Source organism: Doryrhamphus excisus, chromosome 1 (assembly GCF_030265055.1).
Source record: "Doryrhamphus excisus isolate RoL2022-K1 chromosome 1, RoL_Dexc_1.0, whole genome shotgun sequence".
Lineage (NCBI taxonomy): Eukaryota > Metazoa > Chordata > Actinopteri > Syngnathiformes > Syngnathidae > Doryrhamphus > Doryrhamphus excisus.
The window spans coordinates 14685805-14707633 of record NC_080466.1 but is presented as its reverse complement, the minus strand read 5'-3'; the positions used below and the strand labels follow the sequence as shown (position 1 = coordinate 14707633).

At 43.5% G+C, this 21829-nt stretch overlaps 1 protein-coding gene across 2 annotated transcripts; it reads right to left on the bottom strand.

Annotated features, from left to right (window-relative positions):
- Nucleotides 1-622: 622 nt before the first annotated feature.
- Nucleotides 623-17930, bottom strand: LOC131137623 (testis-expressed protein 2-like). Of its 2 annotated transcripts, none has more exons than XM_058085789.1 (13): nucleotides 17742-17930; nucleotides 17321-17412; nucleotides 9679-11142; nucleotides 8581-8781; nucleotides 7942-8263; nucleotides 7508-7731; nucleotides 7248-7409; nucleotides 6098-6197; nucleotides 5529-5646; nucleotides 5120-5233; nucleotides 3911-4120; nucleotides 3678-3798; nucleotides 623-2294 (listed from the first exon to the last, which is right to left on the bottom strand). In XM_058085789.1, exons 3-13 carry the CDS (start codon nucleotides 11119-11121, stop codon nucleotides 2166-2168), a joined length of 3144 nt encoding a protein of 1047 aa, XP_057941772.1. In that variant the 5' UTR covers nucleotides 11122-11142; nucleotides 17321-17412; nucleotides 17742-17930; the 3' UTR covers nucleotides 623-2165. The 2 variants fall into 2 exon arrangements, with proteins under 2 accessions (XP_057941772.1, XP_057941782.1); XM_058085799.1 differs by having other exon boundaries at nucleotides 17607-17747.
- Between the last annotated feature and the right edge of the window lie 3899 nt (nucleotides 17931-21829).

Here is a 21829-nt window from a genome sequence, read left to right as displayed (position 1 = left end):
GCACCTCGCTAAAGCTAGCTAAACTAAAACATAAAGAGCTAACATGTCACTATTGTGCAACTGTTATCCTAGCTGCATTTGTGTAAATGTATTAGCCACGTGGAAAAAGCAACAGATCTGTTCCTTGCCCCCAACCAATTCTCCTGCATCACAGGTTCAACAAAACGAACGATTCGCTCGCTCAGCATGCGAGTTTTGGGATTTGGCAAGTGCCAGTTTCTGCACATGCGATTCTTAAGTACCAGAGCGGTGGGGGATTCAGTTTTGATTCGTTTGATTCAAACCACTCTTTTCTGTTTACTTTAGTGCTGCGTTATTGGTAGCATTGATCTGATTTTGAGGGAAAAAAAGAGAGTATTGTGCAAACAGATTGACACAAAAAGTATTTGTATGTGCTCTCTTTTTTAAGTATGGGGGAGAAAACATTAACATAATTCAACATAAATAAACATTAATCGCAAATCCTGAGAACACTGCAGGATAATCTGTTTTGATCATTAAAAAAATCACAATCAAATCACAAGAAATCCTGGTGGGATTGACAATATTAGGTGAGAAATAGTAAAAAAAATTAAAATCAAACAAGATCTTTCAATAAAAACACTGCTCCGATAATGCTGATTTATTGAGCTTTATTTTGACCATAAATAAGGCAGATACATCACTGAATTTGGCTTTTAAAATTGCACATTTTAGATGTAAAGTAAAGTAATAGTGAATATAATAACATAATTTACACGACTCGTGGCGTGATGATCTTCATATGCCTTCAAAATCCTTGTCCTTTCTATTTCAAAGTGGACAAAAAATACCAGAAATCAGCCATCCCATGTAAAAAAAAAAAAATAACAAAAAAGGCACATGGAGAAAAGTCATCAAATGAAAGATGCAGTGTTGTATAGCACATTATAACAGTATTAACTGCTGTAAACAATCATACATTGTAGTGTAGCATTTGGAAAATACCCCATTGTGTGCCTTTGAGCGGGGAGAGAGAGAGGGGAGTGGCACAGTTTGCCCGACGGAAGGACTTTGGTAAGTACGACAGTTAAAAAGGCGTCCTGGCAAATCCTGGAACTGTGCACTCTTTGCAGGGGGAGAGGCTTAGCTAGCTGTCAGCAGGGGGTCCCAACCACCAGGCGACGGGAAGCTTTCAGGTGCAATGAGATTAAAAAAACCAAACAAAAAAAATACATCACATGCATATCAATTTGGAAATACGGGCCGTTATTTGATCGGGAAAATGCTGTCGGTCTGCGACTGCATAAAGGTACGTTTTGATGACGTTATTGAGCGCTGATGTGCATATTTCTTGGTGTATTAATTGAGTTTTACACAGTACATAATAGGTTGGGGACCTCTGCTTTAAAGTCGTCCTAATGTGGTCGGGTCTGACGTCCAACGCCACAATCTGTCCAACATAGTAAAATCGACGACATTGCCTATCATGTTTAAGACTCCACAGTATTCATCACAAAAACACGAGGAGTCTTACTTTTGTGCAGGAATTTGCATACCCCCCCCCCTATCAAAACTCTTCATACGGTCACGTCACAGCCACACCCACACCCACACATACATTCGACACATCAGTTTGACAACAAACTTCTAGAACAGTTCTAGCAAATCATTCATTAGTCATTGCAGCATTTTTATCATTGCACTTGTTGTGTTCACACACACACACACACACACGTATGGAATGTACATAGTAAATGATTCCCATACAAATATGAATATACGGCATCGTTGGCATAACGTGGGCTTCAGTTAGTGGTCACAGCACAAATACGGAATACTGATTATCGACAATCTTGAGCTCGTACCTCTCAACACCGTGGTGTTGTATTTGCAGGCCTTTAAGGTACTCTGGTGAATGCTTCTCTTACCCGTAGCGCAATACGTACTTCATAACGCCGAGCCGCTGCGTTTCCGTCGTTTCGTCGTCGCTAAAAGTCATATCGACATAAAAAAAAAAAAAAACATAAAAACACCAACATTTCTACATGAACAGAGCAGCGAGTCCCACTTTCTTGTCCGTGTTTCCTGGCGTCAACGACCTTGTTCGTTTTACCTTTTTGACGTTGGCTGATTGGCATCGTTTCGTCGTATTTCTCTCATTAATTTCTACACTCCAAGACTGTAAAGCGACATTCTTTGTGCGGCTAGCTGGCGCCAGCACTCTCGGAGTGCCCGGCGGGCCAAACGAGCGGTCCGCCAGCGGTGCGTTGGTCCATGGCCGAATGCATCAGGGTCAGCCACACGTCATCCATGTTTGGCATGACAAAGATTTTCTGAGAGAAGCAGAAAAAAAAGAGTCATGTGATCATTGGATGGTCAGAGTTGATTGTGGAACCTCTGGGGTCAAATTCGTTTGTTGTTGTTGGATGCTGACATCTTGGATTTCTTTGTATTCGTTCAACGTTCTCAACTGGTCGACTGACTCGACTGGTCACCTGTTCAGACACAGTCTCAAGTTCTTGTTTTTTAATGCGCAAGATTAGACACATGCAATCTAGAAAATGATATGTAAATGTTACACTTAGGGGGGAAAAAGTGGGCTAATAAATTGACAATAAAAGCACAAATAATGCGGATTTCAGAAAACTACAGATGGAATGATACAGCACTCTACAAGAAGCAATGAAGTCTGTAAAATTAAATAATAATAATAAAAAAACTCCAAAAATTGTTACAACTAAAATGATGAAAATGGTAATATTAATGATGATTATAATAACAATAATAAAGGTTATAACAATAATGATAATAACAATAATAATATTACAATGATAATAATAACAGGGGGAAACAAGACTGTGGTATGAACATGATTATATCTTTCAAAAAAAGGGGTAGGAATTCATAAGCTTTTGCTTCAGCCTACTCCTTTTGGGCTTGTGATCAGATAGTTGAATAAAAATGTAAATAATGGAAAGTTATATTTTGATTGATGCAAGAAATGCACTGTAATGTTTCATATATTTGCCCAAATAAAAACAAAACAAAACAAAAAAAAACAGTCGAAAAGAATAAGAACAACACGCTTGATCCTCACGGCGGTATGCTGGAGCCTATCCCAGCCCACTTCCCTGGTTCTTACCCGTCTCCTCTCCGGGACGTCGAGCAGGCAAACCTGCTTTTCATTCCGGGTTTTCGGTTACAAATGTGAGAATTAGAGATAATCGCATTGTGAAATAGTAAAGGTGAGTTGTGGATACCAGCATTTTGTTCAGGTTCTGGTAAAACCAGCGTATCCACTTTGTTTTTGGTTTGAAAGAAGCTATGAATAAGCTACGAACGTTTTGTAAAAGTAGCTATCACCAGAAAAAAACCTTGGTGAGCCCCAGTATAGCTAGTAGTATTTGATCGTATCGGTTGAGTTCACTCAAGGGTGATAGGGATCGGTATCGGCAGTACAAAACCCTGATCGGAGCATTCCTACTAAAATCCGATCTTGGAATAACGCAACTCGTGAATGTGAAGGCGAAGCTGACACTCATTGTCATGCGTTTAAGCGAGCGTTTGTGCTAAGTTCGAGGATTTTGTGCAACGGGAGTCAAACATTGGTTGGTTAGTTTCTAAATTGTACCACCTCAGGGGGGCATTTGACTCGAAAGGTTCCACTCCATCTTGGACGTGTCTGCCCTAAATGTCGAAATAGTGGAGATCAGCACCTGAAACTCCTGGTCCAGTTTTTTCTCTATCCAGTCAGTGACGGGAGCCAGTGTGACTTCTCTTTCTCCCAGTTTAGGTCGTGCCTTCAGTTCCAGGTGTGGGGGCTTCCTGAAGCCGTACCTGGGAAACACAATGCCTACACATTAGCCCCCCTACACACAACAGGGGGGGGGGGGCTTCATTGGATCCTGAGAATAAAGACAATCATTCCAGGTAATGTAGAGGAACATACCAAATCCTGTCAGTGGGCGGGGGCGGTATATTGACGGCAAGCGTTCCTCTGACTTCCTGCAACTCCACCGTTAGGAGGAGCGGCGTATTGGAGACCTCCTCCAGTTTCTTTTTGATGAACTCCGTCTCGGTGGCTTTCTGGAAGTATTTGGACTTGGCGATCTTGTCTACGAAACGCATGATCTTGCTGGGTTTGTGGCCTCCGACCACACTGGAGTTACAGAAAAAACATTGGAGTGAAATCACAACATTTTTTTTTTCCGGGAATCAAATCCATTTCAAAGCAGTTCAAGGGTGCAGTACGTGTTTGGCTTCAAATTACAAAAAAATTATAAGACCACCACCACTAGTTAGCACATGTGGAAGGAAAATGTCACCCTTGAACACGTCTTTCCCTTTGCTCTTTGTTCTGAGAGATTAACAGCGAACAATGCAAGTAATTCCATCCCAAATATTCCTTTAAAAGAATTCCTTCAATACATTTTAAAGTTTTCCCTTCATGTATTTTGCTTGAGCAAAGCATTTCATTGGAGGACAAGCATCACAGAAAATATGGTGGATGGCGCGGTGAAGCTGCCTCTGCCCGTCGGAATCGAACCAGAGGAGCCCAGAGAGGGAGGCTGACGTCATTGCAGCACAATGCTCAGACGCACTGCATTAAGGGTAAACATTAAAAGAGAAACCTGTATTGGTACGTAGTTGTATATTTGTCAGGTATAACTTTTGAGCGTTAAGTCGCTGTGTGATGAGTTTAGTATTTTTGTAAGATGACGCCGTGAACCAAGTCTATGTTATCTTGTTATGCTGTTATATATAATGTCCTACTGCATTTTTGTTGACAAGCTCGTCGTGACTGCAGCGATAGCATGTGATTGGCTCCTGCCAAAGAAAGAGCTACCGTTTCCTCACTGACTAGCAAGCGGCACAGTATTCAAACAAATAGTAGTAGTTATGAAATAAAGGAGTAAATGTATTATGTGCCACAGGGTTCAAAGTTAAGAGTTAAAAGGTAGCAAGGGCAGCACTTTGGACACCCTTGGCTTTTTACAGCTCTGTGTCAAGAGCGAGCATGTGACGTGACATCAATTCGGTGAGCAAACAACTCTCGTTAGCTTTGCGTCGCGTGGCAGCTGGAAGCGGCCGAGGCGTGCAAACAGCGGGCTGCCCCTCCGAACTGAGTCCTACGCCACGGGAGGAAAGTCGTTCTCACCTTTCTGCTCCGGTGGCTTCGTTTGATTGCTCAGAGGCGTCTTCCTCGTCTGATGAGCCCGCACTGGACGACTCCTCATCGCTGTCAGCCAGGCAGTACGTCCGTGGTCTGAATCTGGAAGGGATAGAAATTTTGTGTGAAAAAAAGCGACTTCTCGTGCACCAGCAAAAATATATAATAAGCAATTGCAACCCTAACTGGCCTGACTGGAAAAGAATGTGGTCAGCCAGCACTTACCGTTACAGATATAGGAGCGATTAGGTAGAATCCAAGAGTGTAGAAAAGGAAGCAGCGGGAAAGAGAAGGAATAGAACATTAAGAGAAACAGGTAAGGTAGGCTATATGCAGAAGACGAGGGAGGGGGGGGGCATTCAAATCAAACATTGAAACAATCGCTTAGCATCTTTACCCGTCTTCCCCGACACGGAGGCTCTCTTCTTCCTTGCCCAGACGAATCAGGTTCATCTTGGTTTCCAGGGTCATCAGGAAGGACCCGCTGTAAGAAATGTCCAAGTCAAACCAAAGACCTGTGGGGCAAATGCTGGTGGTTAGATGATAATTACATGCAGGTTGGAGTCAAATAAACAAAAAAAATCAAAAATAGCCAAAATAGTACGAAAAGAAAAGGTGTCCGAAAAAAATGTCAATTTAGTGGCAAAAAGCTGAAATGTTACAGAAAAAAAAAGAGTTATTTTTATAGCTCCTATATTATTTTTATAGAATTTATAGCTCTCAGATGAGCTCCGTTCTACCGCTGGCAATAAACAGCAATAAAAACTGAGCATATGATGTCGGAAGAGCAACTAAAGGGCGAGGAAGACAATCAAATATGGAATGTGAGGACAAACTATGAACTAGAAAGCGCCTATGAAGATACATACCAGATAAAAAGAGTACACATTAAAAGAAAGCCGAGTGCTGACACGTTTTGAGCAGAACTAGAACGGGACATTTGAATTCCTTCTCTCTCTCTCTTGCCTTTGTAGTCGATGGAGGGTCTGGATGCTCCAAGGATCTTGGGTGTGGCCACACCCATGTCCAGTTCCGTCAGGGTTAACTCGTTCATGAAGTAAGGTAACTGGAAAAGACAGCGAGGAATTACTTCTTCCCAATTACTATTCAACGGAACATCTGTGAGTGAACGTCCAGGTTAGTGAACGCCCTGGTTAGTGAACGCCCTGGTTAGTGAACACCCTGGTTAGTGAACGCCGTGGTTAGTGAACGCCGTGGTTAGTGAATGTCCAGGTCACTGAACGCCCAGGTTGGTGAACGTCCTGGTTAGTGAATGTCCTGGTTAGTGAACATCCAGGTTAGTGAACGTCCTGGTTAGTGAACATCCAAGTTAGTGAACGTCCTGGTTAGTGAATGCCCTGGTTAGTGAACGCCCTGGTTAGTGAATGTCCAGGTCACTGAACGCCCAGGTTGGTGAACGCCCAGGTTGGTGAACGTCCTGGTTAGTGAACGCCGTGGTTAGTGAACGCCGTGGTTAGTGAACATCTTGGTTAGTGAACATCTTGGTTAGTGAACATCTTGGTTAGTGAATGCCCTGGTTAGTGAATGCCCAGGTTAGTGAACATCCAGGTTAGTGAACACCCTGGTTAGTGAACACCCTGGTTAGTGAACGCCCTGGTTAGTGAACGCCCTGGTTAGTGAACGCCCTGGTTAGTGAATGTCCAGGTCACTGAACGCCCAGGTTGGTGAACGTCCTGGTTAGTGAACGTCCTGGTTAGTGAATGTCCTGGTTTGTGAACATCCAAGTTAGTGAACGCCGTGGTTAGTGAACTTCCTGGTTAGTGAACATCCTGGTTAGTGAACGTCCTGGTTAGTGATTGCCCTGGTTAGTGAACGCCCAGGTTAGTGAACGCCCAGGTTAGTGAACATCCAAGTTAGTGAACATCCAAGTTAGTGAATGTCCTGGTTAGTGAACGCCCTGGTTAGTGAATGTCCAGGTCACTGAACGCCCAGGTTAGTGAATGTCCAGGTCACTGAACGCCCAGGTTAGTGAACGCCCCGGTTAGTGAACGTCCAGGTTAGTGAACGTCCTGGTTAGTGAAAATGAGCTTCAAAAACAGGCATGATAGCACAGATTTTGTAGTTGAAATGTCAAAATGGGGATCAATCAACTCACTCGTATTTTGCTAAGTTTCATTTGAATCTTCTTGGAGACCACTTCAGCCCAATGAGGCTCGCGCAGGAAATCCCAGAAGACGCGACCAAGCGCTGCATTCACCCAGGCCACTGGATCCTCCTCCTCCTTGAGCTGCTCCTGTACTGAGCTAGAACTCTGAAACTAGAAGAAAAGTTGACAAATTCACAAAAAAAGCCTAAAAAAAAGATCCTACGACAGTGAACTCCCAGTACGTTTTATAGTCATGGAATATCTGCTACCTTTTTGTCAGCTCCGGGGCTGCTCTGGGGACTGTGAAGCTCGGAGTTGGCGACAGGAGAGGCGACCCCTTCTTGTTTTGGCAACACGGAAGCCATGTAGACACGATAGTCCAATAGCTTGGCTTTGTCGCTCTCTGCTGTCGGGGAGTCCTTCGCCTTGGGCTGTGATGCCACGGCATCGTCCAGACTGCTACGGCTGTTGCTGCGACTGTGGCAGCGCTGAGCTTTGGTCAAAAACACACATGAGAACGGGGTAAGGGATGACCTTGACCATAATTAACAGAGCTCATTAAAACAGAGGAATGGGATACCATGTTCTGTCCATATATAAAATGCATCCATAGCGTTCCCAGAAACATGTTTTAGCCACTGAAGATAAAAACTAGCATGGGTGCAACTCTTGAAAAGAAAAACAGAGAACCATTGTTGCTCACCACTTTTCGACTCTACAGGACTCGCAACCTTCTTCAAATCCACCTTGAGCTTCGAGGCTGAAAGCAACCTTTGGAACCACTCCTCCTTCTCCCGCCCAGTTCTTCCGAACAGATGAAGAGTCATTTCTCGACAGGAAGAGGTTGACCGGACCGACTCTGAGGCCCCTCCAGTTTCTTCGCCTTTGTTCTTCGCCGCGACGCCCTCGCCGTCGTCACCTTCAGCCTTGGATATGAAGTCGTCCTGTTTCCCGAGCCTGATGCAGATGGGATATTTTTTGTTCCATATTCTCTTCCTGGCGAGGCCGTGAGGCACGAGATATACCTGGAAGATGGTTTGAATGAAAGTCGCGTTAGGTTTGGTTGACATATTCAACATGTACCACAGTACGCGGTTTAAAAACCATAAAAAATTGCGCGTTGTGCTGTTTCTACGATTTGAGAAAAAGTGGACGACCAATGTCGCGTCCGGTGTTGTGGGTTGACATATTACTCACGCCACTTGTCGTACATTACAAAACCTTCAAACCATGATATTTTTACAATCTGATACGATTGTATCAATGACTATCCATGCTCACTACTAAAACCACGCTATGATAACCTTGTTTCATCGAGGAAACTAGGAATTGGGTAACGTACTTTGCTGTTGGTTAAGTCATAAATCTTCTGACTGACGTAAGTCACGTCGGGTTTCGGTTCGCTGTGTGTGGCCCGCCGTGCAATGTTGTGGTTGGGCTTGGACAGACGGATGACAGAGCCCTCCAAGCGGACAAACACTGAGTGGGTCAGCGTGGCGTGGTAGGTTTCTGGGTCGTAGTTGATCATCTCGTTCATCCAGCCCTTCAAAGGAGGAACATTTGTATCAACATATTTATCAATGGTCAAGTTTTCGATTGGGATACCATGGCAGTAGCGGTAGCAGTATTTCATCTACTGCTAATTTTCCAAGTTTGCCCCCTTACATAGACATGACCAGTCCATAATTTCAGGTTATATATTTGTATTTTTTTGAGGGAAATAAGTATTTAATGTGACTACTGGTGGAGACCTGGACTAGTGGCCAGCCAATCCCAGGGCACATATAGACAAACAACCATTCTTCGGGCGAGCCAGCCAATTACAGGGCACATGTAGACAAAAAAACATTCTTCGGGTGAGCCAGCCAATCACAGGGCACATGTAGACAAAAAAAACATTCTTCGGGCGAGCCAGCCAATCCCAAAGCACATATAGACAAACAACCATTCTTCGGGCGAGCCAGCCAATCACAGGGCACATATAGACAAACAACCATTCCCACCCACATTCATACCTATGGATTTTATAATTTGGAGTCGCCGATTAACCTAGCATGTTTTTGGAATGTATGAGGTCTGCGCGCTAACCACACGACCGCCATGCAGCCCCACGGAGAACACAATCTACCATATCTCAATATGTGTTGGCCGCACTGATTACGTATGCGGGGGGGACCCATGTGGTGGACAACACACGGGGAAGTCCACAAGTGGACGACATACAAAGACCAACCAAGTGCAAAAGTTGCAACCTGAAATAAACACAAGTGTCCGTTGTTTGACATGACATTGTCATGTGACACGATAAAGAAGCCAGTCGATGACTCAAAAATCGGCATGCGCCCTGCATGCATTCCGTTTTTTTGCACGTACACTGGCCGTACGAGGCCCTACAACGGCTTGTGACCTAGGCTTCCATTTCAAATAAACGCTCACTGACCTTGAAGATTTCTGGTTCCCTAATGTCCAACCTTGCAAGATTCCACCGTTTTCCGTGGCGTTTGGACAGTCTGAAGAACCGGTCTGAAGGTTTTGGCCCCGTCAACCACACGACTCCGATAGCTGCGAAGAACCCCAAAGCCACTCCCAGCAACATTCCTCCAATGTACTCCGGCATAGGCAATACAAAATACCCATAGACCAGAATGGTCAGGATGGAAAGGGTGTAGTGGGGAACGCTTGGCGCCGGCACGATACTTTCACATTCGTCCTCGCTGCACGGCTCAGGACTTGTACTCAGAGGCACTTCGGTCGGGTCGCCGGTTCCGGGTTTACCGTCAGCACACGTTTCAAAGTCGTCGCTGTACAGAATGCAGAAGTCCTCATCCTCCTGTTTGGCGAGAGCAGACATGGAGCACTTGTCCAAAGATATGGGAAAAGAAGACGATGATCTGCTGGGACTCTTTGTGTCAAAAGCGAGCGCCGCATGGGATTCGGCTGGACCGGAGGCGCCGCTACTCGGGCTTTCGCCCTCCGCGTCATTGCCGTCTTCCTCTTTGATGCAGTAGTTGTTGTTGCTCTCCAGGTGACCGTTGACGGACGTTAGGTTGTAGAGCTCGGTGGCGCTGGCCGACAGAGCCTTCGGTCGATAGAGGCCGCCGCTGTTGCCGCCCTTCTCGTCCATGATCTTACTCAGGAGTTGAAGCGGTTCGTAGATGGCCTCGGAGAGACGGCGCTTGGTGTCTTCGATTCGCGCCTCAACCTCGGCGACTTTGAAGAAGCTGCGGCTGTCCGGTGAGCTTAGCGGAGTAGCGGGGGCTGTTTTGGAATCGTTTGGAGCCGATGACGTGCTCGCAGTCTGCAACCGAGACTGAGTGAATTGTTTGAAGAGTTGCAGATTAAGGCGGGAGGTCGAATCCTGAGATGTGTCTGAAGATAAGGACTTTACCAGCGATTTCATTAGATGTTTATGTTTTCCGGCGGGGGCAGTAAAAAGGGGGACTCCATCTTTACACTCAACGTCCGAAGAGAAGGATTTAACCATGTTGAGGAAGGGTTTGTCAACCGAGGGAAAGCTCAAGGATTTGGTGGGGGGTGAATTGGAGCTGGGGCCTTTTTGTTCGGAAAGATGTGGCGGTGACGTCTTCATGGAGTTGTTAGCGTCAGAAGAGGAATCAACCTCGGCCGGTTCGTCCGACTCCGCTTCTTCAAACATTGCCTCGCTCGCCTCGAGAGCGGTCACGATGTTTGACTCGTCCCGCGAGACCGATGTGGTGTACAGCTCTTCCTCCTCCTCCTCTTCCTCCTTCCCAAGAGCTGAGAAGTGAATGGTGATGTTCTGATTGGACGGTGATCGCTGGACATGGAGCTTGGGGGCCGACGCGGGTGGCTGCTCGTCTGTGGGGTGAGTGCTGTCTGCATGGCTAGGGGGCTGGCTGGTCATCGCAGTGCTCCCGCTTTACGTCTGTCACAGGGAGCAAGAGACAAAATGAAAGTCAGATCATCTGAAGACGACAAAAAACAATTTTAGGACCGACAAACCCTAGAATGTTTCATCATGCCACACACTCCTGGTCATGTATGAACAAATCGCTTGCATATAATTTTCCAATGATATCATACATTGTTCAAGCCAATGGTAAATTCACAAAATGCTATTTATAGTCGATAATGGCGCCCATTACTACGCTATCTCTTGCTGTTCGGTCATGTTTCCGGAAGTGGCGTCATCGGGGTGACACCTATCCACTAAAGCGGAGCCAACAAAACCCAAAGTCGACTATATTTTTCATCAAAATAGTTATCGTGCCAAAATGTAGTGTTGCTGCCGGATGTTCACAAATTTGTTTTCTTTTCCAAAAGAGGAAACTTTAAGACAACAATGGTCGAAGCAAGCGCAGGGAACGAGAGACACATGGACGCCCAACCTGGAGTTCGGTTCTTTGCAGTGATCGTTTCACTAATGACTATGAAAGTACAATGTAAACACATTTTGAAAGAAGAAAGAAAGAATGAGGTCCAAGTAGCCACACAATCAGCCATTTCTTGCTTACATAATGTCTTCCAAACACTATTCCATGATAGCAAGAACGCTGGAAAGTATTATGCATACCTCTAGGGTCAACTAAAAATAAGGTGACAGTAGGAATATACCATATCGGGCATCTTTGGCAAACAAACCAAGATGTCAACAGCATCATATTGAGCTGCACAATGTCCTCCTTGACAATTTGACGTGCCCTTTAAATGACGGCCGTACCAAGTTTGAAAACAATCCAGCTATTTCGGTTTTTAAAAGAGGTGATCCTTCCTTGGCTTTCGCTGCGAGCTGCGGGCTATTTGACAACAAGATCAAATTCGGTGACGCATCCTGTGTGTGTGCTCCTCGGTGCATCGACATCATCGTCATCATCATCATCAGCAGACTAGTTCAGACACTCCCTGTCTAGTCAACTTTCACAATTATTCTTCAGATCTCATGGTCTTTCCTTTCCATTCCTTGGGTGAGCCAGCCAATCACAGGGCACATATCGACAAACAACCATTCTTCGGGCGAGCCAGCCAATCACAGGGCACATATAGACAAACAACCATTCACACTCACATTCATACCTATGGACAATTTGGAGTGGCCAATTTAACTAGCATGTTTTTGGAACGTGGGAGGAAACCGGAGTACCCGTAGAAAACCCACGCATGCACGGGGAGAACATGCAAACTCCACACAGAGATGGCCGAGGGTGGGATTGAACCCTGGTCTCCTAGCTGTGAGGTCTGCGCGCTAACCACTCGACGTGGGAGGATGACAAATGGCCAAAACGCTACACGGACTCCATTTCCTTGCTAAACTAACCAGCCCGGCAGACAGCACATCATTTCTGCCCAATTTGTCATTGACCAAATGTATCAATAACCCTGAGTAGCTCATGGAGCGAGGATGACTCAGGCTTATCTCAACTTGTTGCTATGTGACTGTGGGAGGAGAGGCCATCTGGGCTAGTTCATGTTCTAGTTTGCACCACAACATTCTCCTTTGTATCTAATATCTTTGAATCAAGTTATTTTTTTTATCCTTAACTTACTAATCACATGATGTTTAAGATATTTGAAGGAAAAAAAACGTCAGTGTGCAATAAATATCACCTCCACCAGAGCGGCATGGCTTGGTTTCACAGCCGATAAGAGAATTTTCAAGGTTTACGTCCTATGACTGAACAGAATAAGGAAAACAAACACCGGCATTGAAGCAAAGGTCACGCAGACGGCGGACAAGTCAGATCAAAAATGATGGTTGACATTTTAAGCTGCGCCAAATTTTGGAAAACAATTAGACCTTCTCTAGTGTTATAAAATACTTTCCACCAGTGGGATCCAGATAATTGCTCAATCACTAGAGGCAATGGTTATGAAAAACACCCTGTCTGATGGAAAGCATGTGACAGAGTAGTTTTTAGCAGTACAAAGTAGGGATGCTCTGATCAGGATTGTATGCTAATTCCAATAGCGATCCTTCATGAGTGAAATCAGACGATCACATGAATTAAACATTTTTGTATTTATGTGCTATCGGCCAGCGGTGCGTATGAATTTATAAAACATACAATTAAATAAAAGTAAATAAAATTAGATACAATTAAATAAAATTGATGGGGGAGATTTTTGTTCTTTTTATGGAGCCCAAAATTCCTGGTTGAGCCCGGCTATAGTTCATCACGCTGTCATGTTCCGGATCATCACATAAAATTAAATATTAGTCAGTGACAACACAACTAAACACAAAATGCATTTTTTTTAAAATAAACATTTTTTTTTTCAATTACTCGTTCAAAATCCCAGCCATTTTTCAAAAGACGACTCCTTCAGCAGCGGCCTTTTCAGACCATTTGACTCATCTTTCAAGGCTTCTACGGCTATATCAACACGAAACGTGTCAAAAGAAAGATTCGACTCCCGTCTTTCATCAGGAAAAAAAGTTTATTTCTACACTTTTCTGTTCTAATCATCAGGAGAACATTAGTAAGTTTCAGGAAAATATCAGTTGCCAACTAAAGGAGGTGAAAAAATAGATTATTATTTATATTCATTTGTTATTGAATGAGTGAAGGCAGAAAAAATATTTTCTAAATGTGAGAAACATGCAAAAAAAAAAAAAGAGAAACCAGGAAGTGGTATAGTATCCGCATTTGTGCCGATGCAGTCAGTGTGCTGACGCTAGCCAACCCTTCAGTGCTTTATAGGTGTGAAGTGGGCATGGTGCGACTGGCCGAGTGGGAGCACACCCTTAGTTTACGCCAGGGTGACAAAGGGCTGCATTGTTACCGCCTGAACAGCAGCTCACCGGAGAGGAAACGGTCCGGAGTTATGTCATTGTTTTCCAAACTAATCTGCAGCTCATGGTGAGTGAGTGCTGGAGATGTGGAAAAGAAGTGGCATGATTATTATTTGTCAATATTCTAGCGGGTCCTGAGGTGGGGGGCAGCTTTCACCGCCTGTCTGTAACAACAATAATATAGACATATGCCTATGAATCAAAAATTCCCAATACAATTGGAATTCTAGTATAAAGTATTTTATTAAAAAAGGCCTTGTGTCTGGAGGCTCCGTCATATACCATGCTTGGAAGCACGGTGTTGAATAATATTTCTGCTTTTATTATTATTTATTTATTTATGCTTATATTATTTTATTGTATTTATTTCTGGCGACAGACGACGGACGAACATACAGTGGTGTGAAAAAGTTATTTAATATTTTTGCATGTTTGTCACACCTCAATGTTTCATTCAGATCGTCAAATAAACCCAATTTGCACGTCCAATATTTTGGCTTCACTCTATCACGTTTTTTTTTTTTATTATATTAATAAATCATGCTCTTTCATGGTTCAATCCGGCCTATTATTTACGTTTTTTGAAATCATATTAATAAATCATGCTCTTTCATAGTTCAATCCGGCCTATTATTTACGTTTTTTGAAATTATATTAATAAATCATGCTCTTTCATGGTTCAATCCGGCCTATTATTTACGTTTTTTGAAATTATATTAATAAATCATGCTCTTTCATGGTTCAATCCGGCCTATTATTTACATTTTCTGAAATTATATTAATAAATCATGCTCTTTCATCGTTCAATCCGGCCTATTATTTATGCTTTTTTAAAATGATATTAATAAATCATTCTCTGTCATGGTTCAATCCAGCCTATTATTTACGTTTTTTTATTATATTAATAAATCATGCTCTTTCATGGTTCAATCCGACCCATTATTTGCCAAATTAAGCAATCCCATACATAAAAATGGCTAAATAAACTCATATAACTATAAAGGCATTCAGAAGACGAATTCAAACATGTTTTTAATGATACAGCATGTAGTAATCGACACTGGTCACTAGGTGTCAGTAATGTTACCGGAATGTGACACACAAGCACCAGACTTGATCATTGTTTTTTTTTTATTGCAGGTTTGAATGACCTCACAACAGGCACAATAATCCCTAACACGGACTAACCTGCGGCTGTAAGCTAGGCCGAGCTAAAACTCCGCTATGAACCCCCAATGTCACCGGAACGCATTTATGACAACACACATGAGGAAGTGTCTTATTTATGTCGTAAATGTCTGATCCTCCTCTTATTACGTCAACTATATGGGTAGCAGGAGAGTAAAAGGTGACTATAGGGGTGTTATTTCATGTCTGCAGGGCTCCAATAATGTTAAAAATAGTATTTCTATTCTATTCAACCAAATTATTATACTTCTTAGTAAGGAATCCTACTTTGCGAAAAAGCCCTCATGACAGTGGAGGGTGTAACCGATTAAAGTCCAGTTGTGTAATGAGTTGTGAACCAGTAGTTTAGTAGTTTTAATTACAATAATAGAAATTAAATTCATTACGACATAGAGTGGATCTCCGCATAGTTACCATTCAGCACTTAGGTCCCTGCAAATGTATATGTTTGGGGGGTTTTATTATTTTTATTAGCTGTAAGACATAATCATCAACATTGTTCAGAAATCTATGTTTAGTTCATCTATAGAATTCCAGAATTTCACTTTCTTTTTTAAAAAAACGTCACGTAACTGAGTGTGAGTTTGACCCAGCAGGAAAAGAAGCCAAGTGAAACTGAACTGCCTCTACCAGTTTTACTGCATTTCTAGGAGGGGAGCTGTTTGCCTTTCAAAGAACAGACGGCCCGCGACGAGGCGCCGCATCACTGCATGCTTGGACAATTCAACCATTAGTGGCAGCCACCAGAACCAGACTATCAAGCCTGGCATTTATTTGTAAGTCACTTTCACCGCCAAATAACAGAGACCGGATTCATTCAAATGATTTAGTGAAAAAAAATTATTACACCCCCCCCCCCATACCTCATAACTGCTTTACAAATCATGGTTCCATTTATCACAGCCCTCCTGAAGCAGCAAAACAGCCCTAGACCATCACACTACCACCACCATATTTGACCATTGGCATGATGTTCTTTTTTTGGTGTCATGGGGCACTCAACTTCCTAAAAGTTACAATTTTGACAAAAGGTCTTGGTCTTGGATCCCTGCCATGCAGGCCATTTTTACAGAGTGTCTTTTCGTCTGTTCTTTGGATGTTGTGGTGGGCTCTTTTGTGACCTTTCTCGCCATCTTGGGGTCATTCTAGTTGGTCCGTCACTCCTGGGAAGGTTTACCACTGCCATGTTTTCAACATTTGTGGATAATGGCTCTCACTGTGGTGTGCTGGAGTCCCAAACTTTTAAAATGTTCCCAACCTTTTCCTCATAACTGCTTTACAAATCATGGTTCCATTTATCACAACCTTCCAGGAGTCCTCCTGAAGCAGCAAAACAGCCCCAGACCGTCACACTACCACCACCATATTTGACCGTTGGGTTCTTTTTCTGACGCCAGGTGTCATGGGGCACTCAACTTCCTAAAAGTTACAATTTTGATAAAATGTCTTGGGGAACATCATGATGTGGTTTTGGTCTTGGATCCCTGCCATGCAGGCCATTTTTGCCAAGTGTCTTTTCGTCTGTTCTTTCAATGTTATGGTGGGTTCTTTTGTGACCTATCTTGCCATCTTGGGGTCATTCTAGTTGGCCCGCCACTCCTGGGAAGGTTTACCACAGCCATGTTTTCAACATTTGTGGATAATGGCTCTCACTGTGGTTTGCTGGAGTCCCAAACATTTAACCTTTTCCCAGACTGATAGATCTCAGTTGATTCCATACATCCATTTTGTATAGTGCTTATCCTCAGGGTCATGGGGGGGGGGGGGATGCTGGAGCCTATCCCAGCTGGACTGGCAATCGCAGGGCACAGGAACCGGAGTACCCGGATATAACCCACGCACGTACGGGGAGAACATGCAAACAAATTCCTGGCTGTGTGGCCAACATGGTAAACACTCGTCCACCGTGCAGAGCTCTCAATTCAGATTTGGATATTTTTCTCCCATAATAATCAAATAAACTGCATAAACGTCATTGCAGATCTCACAAAATATCAATATGTTGCCCCCACAGGATACAAAAACCGGACACCCCTGCTTTATCTGGACTTTGTCCTCATGCAGGTCATTTGGAGCTCAAGAATCGGATCGATAATGAGTTCACATTTACTGGCAAAGTGCTTACCGTGTATTCTCAGGGCCATTCAATCCGACGGAGAACGTACATATTCCCACTGCAGAGTCAAGTTTCACATGGCCGTCATGTTCGGGGGGATTCTGGAAAACGTCAACAGATATGGAATTCCATGTTATTCCATGTTTGGGATATGAAAAGTGTGTACATCATCATGGAAGCGCACTAATAGTCGGCATATGACCGCATTCGACCTCTTAATGAATATTATTAACCCCAATAATGGCCACCACGAGTTAATCACACACGAAGAGTCTTTGAGTCGCGTTTAGCTCACCGGACAGAGTCGACATGAAAGAGAAAGTGGCTAGCAATGCCGGAGTTCCAATCCCCTGCGCTGTCAAATCCGTATTGGTCGAAGGTTATTCCGACACATATTGTTACAATAACAGGTTCCAAACACACACATTACCGTGGGAAGAAAACTTTTTCTCCTCCTCCGGTATGCGTCGAACAAAACGGAGTATCCAAAAGACTCCTCTTCGTCCCCGCAACACCCCAACGCGGTGGGCAAAATGCGGGTTTTTATCAGTAGTTCTTCAACTGTTCCTTGTCTCGCCGAGCCTGTTGACAACTGACTCAATTCTATGAAGAAAAAACCCACTGAATGTTATCGAGGCGTAAGTAGTCAAACACCGATTCAGGGCATCGAGACTTCATTATGCTTTCAATGCCTTGTGGAGCGATGTTGCGAAACTCTACTAAAAGGGTCTAGAAGAGGCGACGAACACGTGACAAGGAAAACAATGCCCACTTGAAGAAGTTGATTACATTTACGCAGTTGCACATTTTGGGTCAACCGACGAGCAAAACAAAAACAAAATAATGATATTGTTATTGTTTCGTAATGTTTTAAAATTAATACTACATAAACAGAGTACATCTTTAAATGAACTGAAATAGAAATGATGTGTTCCAATCGTAATGGTCCGTGTTGACGTTAGTGTAGTGATGTATTATGTGAATGGAGGCGTTGAACATGAAACATGATGGAGGATTAGGTCAACACTAAAAAGTTTAAATATTAAAAAAAATATCACAATAACAATATTCATAATTACAATTACAATTCAGTGAATTCCTTATCTACAAATGAAGTACTTTTGTATGTACACAGTAGCATAGAAAACCTGCTTACAACCTGAATATGTTTTTAACATTATTAGAGCCTTCTAGACATGAAATAACACCCCTATAATCACCTCTGTGGTTGTATTTCCCAATGTAGTCAACGTAATAACAGAAAATATGTAGAAACAATAAAGTGGCCTGCCAACCTGAGTGACAAAAGAGGTCACAAAAGACCCCGCAACGATCCAAAGTGTTCATGACTCCACTATAAGAAAGACAGAGGGCATAACAGTTCCAAGACCAAAACCACAGCTGAACAAAAACAACATTAAGGATGGTCTCAATTTGACCAGAAAGCCAGTTTTGCCACACTTCAGAACAAGAACATCATACTAAGAGTAAATTATGGTGGCGGTAGTGTCATGGTCTGGGGCTGACTTGCTGTGGTAATGGAACCAAGAATTCTGCTGTCAACCAAAAAGTCCTGAAGGAGAATGCCCGGCCATCAGTAGGTTACCTGAAGCTGAACCCATCTTGGGTTCTCCAGCAGGACAATGATCCAAAACACACCAGCAGGTGAGCAAATTGGGAAAAGTTTGAAGTAAATGTGAGGGGAAGGAGAAAGAGCTGTTTTATTTATGGTACTTTTTGCAAGACTCTACCGCCCCTGTGTGGAATTTTGATGAAGTACAACTTTTCTAGTCCACTCCCCTGAAGACGCTGCCCGTTTTTAAATCTTCTTTCTCAAAGATGAATAAAATGCTTTATGTTTTTCCTAAACACTTGCCTTTTTAAATTTACATTTTATTGAATTTTTCCCCTTAAAAGTATAGTTCTGCTGCACACACTTAGCATCGTGTAAAACTAAGGAAAACACCATGTAATAATAAGAATATGAAAATAAATATCTGATGGAGATCCATGTGGTGCATTCTTAGCAGTTGAATAAATATTATTATTAAAGATATTTGTTACTGATATCAAATAACTTCATACAATTCATGCTACATTTTGTACGCCATTATCAATATGAATAAAGATCATAATTTCATAGTTTCAGTTTCTAAGTATACATGTCAAGTATCAAAATAAATCAATAAACATTGCGGAATAATTAGCAACGTTTCAATTCAATCTTGTTGCTCAAGAGTGAGTTTGTGTTAGCGGCGCTGCTAAGTTAGCAGTTAGCTTGATGAGCCGCAGCTGACGCGACATATTGTTCGATACCCATGCGTACCACATGTTTCCATGAGTCATCTGTAAGTGTTGTGCAGCTGGGTGCGAAGTGTGTGTATAGCAAAGGCCAAGACAGGCATTGCACTGAGATGTTGGAATGGATGTAAATGTGCAGTAATAATAATATATATATTAATTATATATAATAATAACATCTACCTCCCTCGTCCCTTGACTTTCCTCCAGCATGGATGGTCTCCCTTCTCCAACTTGACAGTCGTCTTCTGGAGTGTCTTAGTCTCATCCACGGCCTATTCATCTCCAAGAAAAGAGCCAGAGACGAGAGGCTTTACCTCATGCTAGGTAGCAGTTTTATGTGGCCCATAAGAGAAAAAGCCAAAAGAAAGGAGTGTTTTCTATTTTTTGGACTTGGCAAAGAGAGCAAGGAGCCCACTTGAGGAGCAGAGGGTCTTAGAGCTGGATGATTTGTTTGGAGGAGATCTCTCCAGCCAAAAAGGGGGATTAGCGGCATACAGGTTCCCATGGAACCTTTGGAACCCAGGCAGGTGGAGGGGGCTTAGGGGGGTTTACCACACCCCTGCATGGTTAGATGCTCCACGTGAATGGGGGAGGGGGGGGGGCACACACAACATCCGACGTCATCACACAGCAGACACCTGTCCATGGTGGGGGGAGGGGGGCATCTCACACAGGTAATATTTAGCCAGCATTGGGACTTCAAAGCTGCAGGAATTTACACTGATATCATCGATACAGATTGGTGCCGCTATCATTGATACGGTATTGGTTCCGCTATCAGCGATACGGTATCGGTGCCGCTGTCATCGATACGGTATCGTTCCGCTGTCATCGATACAGTATTGGTTCCTCTATCATCGATATGGTATCGGTGCCGCTATCATCGATACGGTATCGGTGCCTCTATCATCGATACGGATTGGTGCTGCTATCATCGATACGGTATCGTGCCGCTATCATCAATACGGTATCATGCTGCTATCATTGATATGGTATTTGTGCTGCTATTATCGATATGGTATTGTGCCACTATCATCGATTCAGTACCGCTATTATCGATATGGTATTGTGCCGCTATCATCGATACGGTATCGTGCCACTATCATTGATACAGATTAGCACCGCTATCATTGATACGGATTGGTGCCGCTATCATCGATACATATCGGTGCCACGATCATCGATACAGTATCGGTGCAGCTAGTATCGATATGGTATCAGTGCCGCTATCATCGATACAATATTGGTGCCGCTATCATTGATACAGATTAGCGCCGCTATCATTGATACGGATTGGTGCTGCTATCATCGATACAGATTGGTGTCGTTATCATCGATACGGTATTGGTGCCGTTATCATCGATGCGGTATTGGTGCTGCTATTATCGATATGTATCGGTGCCGTTATCATCGATACGGTATCGGTGCCGCTATCAGGGAATTTGGAATCTCACTGAACAAGTGTTCCAATACCAGTTGCATGTGGCCAGGTGTGCAACCTGTGGGTAGCGAAGCAAAGCTGGCCACGGCCAGGCACATTGCTGTTCCCGCTTCTTACCTTTATTACCTTTGTTACCTTTATTACCTTTGTTATCTTTATTACCTTTATTACCTTTATTACCTTTGTTACCTTTATTACCTTTGTTACCTTTGTTACCTTTATTACCTTTGTTACCATTATTACCTTTATTGTTCTTCCCAGCAGCCAAAGCAAGAATCTTTCTTATTTTTTTCCAGCAATCTCCGTCTCCTCATCTAGCGTCCCCCCTCAGGCACCGCATGGCGGCCAGTTTGAGGAGTTCTCCGACAGTAAATTACGAGACTTTTGAAAGAGACGATCGCCAGGAGTCGTGGAACAGAGAGCGCGTGCACGGCGGGGTTTGGGTTTATTAATCCTCGGCTGCCACCACGGCCGCAACGACACAGCATCCTTGTTTGTACGAGTCCGCTCATGAAGGCGTCAAAGCGTCTTTGAAACCTGTACTGGGGGGGAGGTGGGGGGGGGGGGGGTCCGCTAGTCAAGTCTACTCCATCAGTTGTCATATTTCATATCTTAAAGTGGCAGACACTCGTATACACACGGACGCCATATTTTATGTCCAATGAACAGTCCCAACAGGAATAATGTTAACCAAAAACATGGCAAACGGGGCGGACGCTAACCAAGGTTCCACCGTGCTCCTACCGCCCATATTCGGGGCAAGCAGTGGGACT

What these genes read in the sequence shown, in the direction of transcription:
- LOC131137623 (XM_058085789.1), bottom strand. Translation starts at nt 11,121, where the DNA reads ATGACCAGCCAGCCCCCTAGCCATGCAGACAGCACTCACCCCACAGAC. An exon ending in ATGACTTAACCAACAGCAAA is followed by an intron (nt 8,264 to 8,580) that starts GTACGTTACCCA and finishes ACCATCTTCCAG; the next exon opens with GTATATCTCGTGCCTCACGG. An exon ending in GCCCCGGAGCTGACAAAAAG is followed by an intron (nt 7,410 to 7,507) that starts GTAGCAGATATT and finishes CTTTTCTTCTAG; the next exon opens with TTTCAGAGTTCTAGCTCAGT.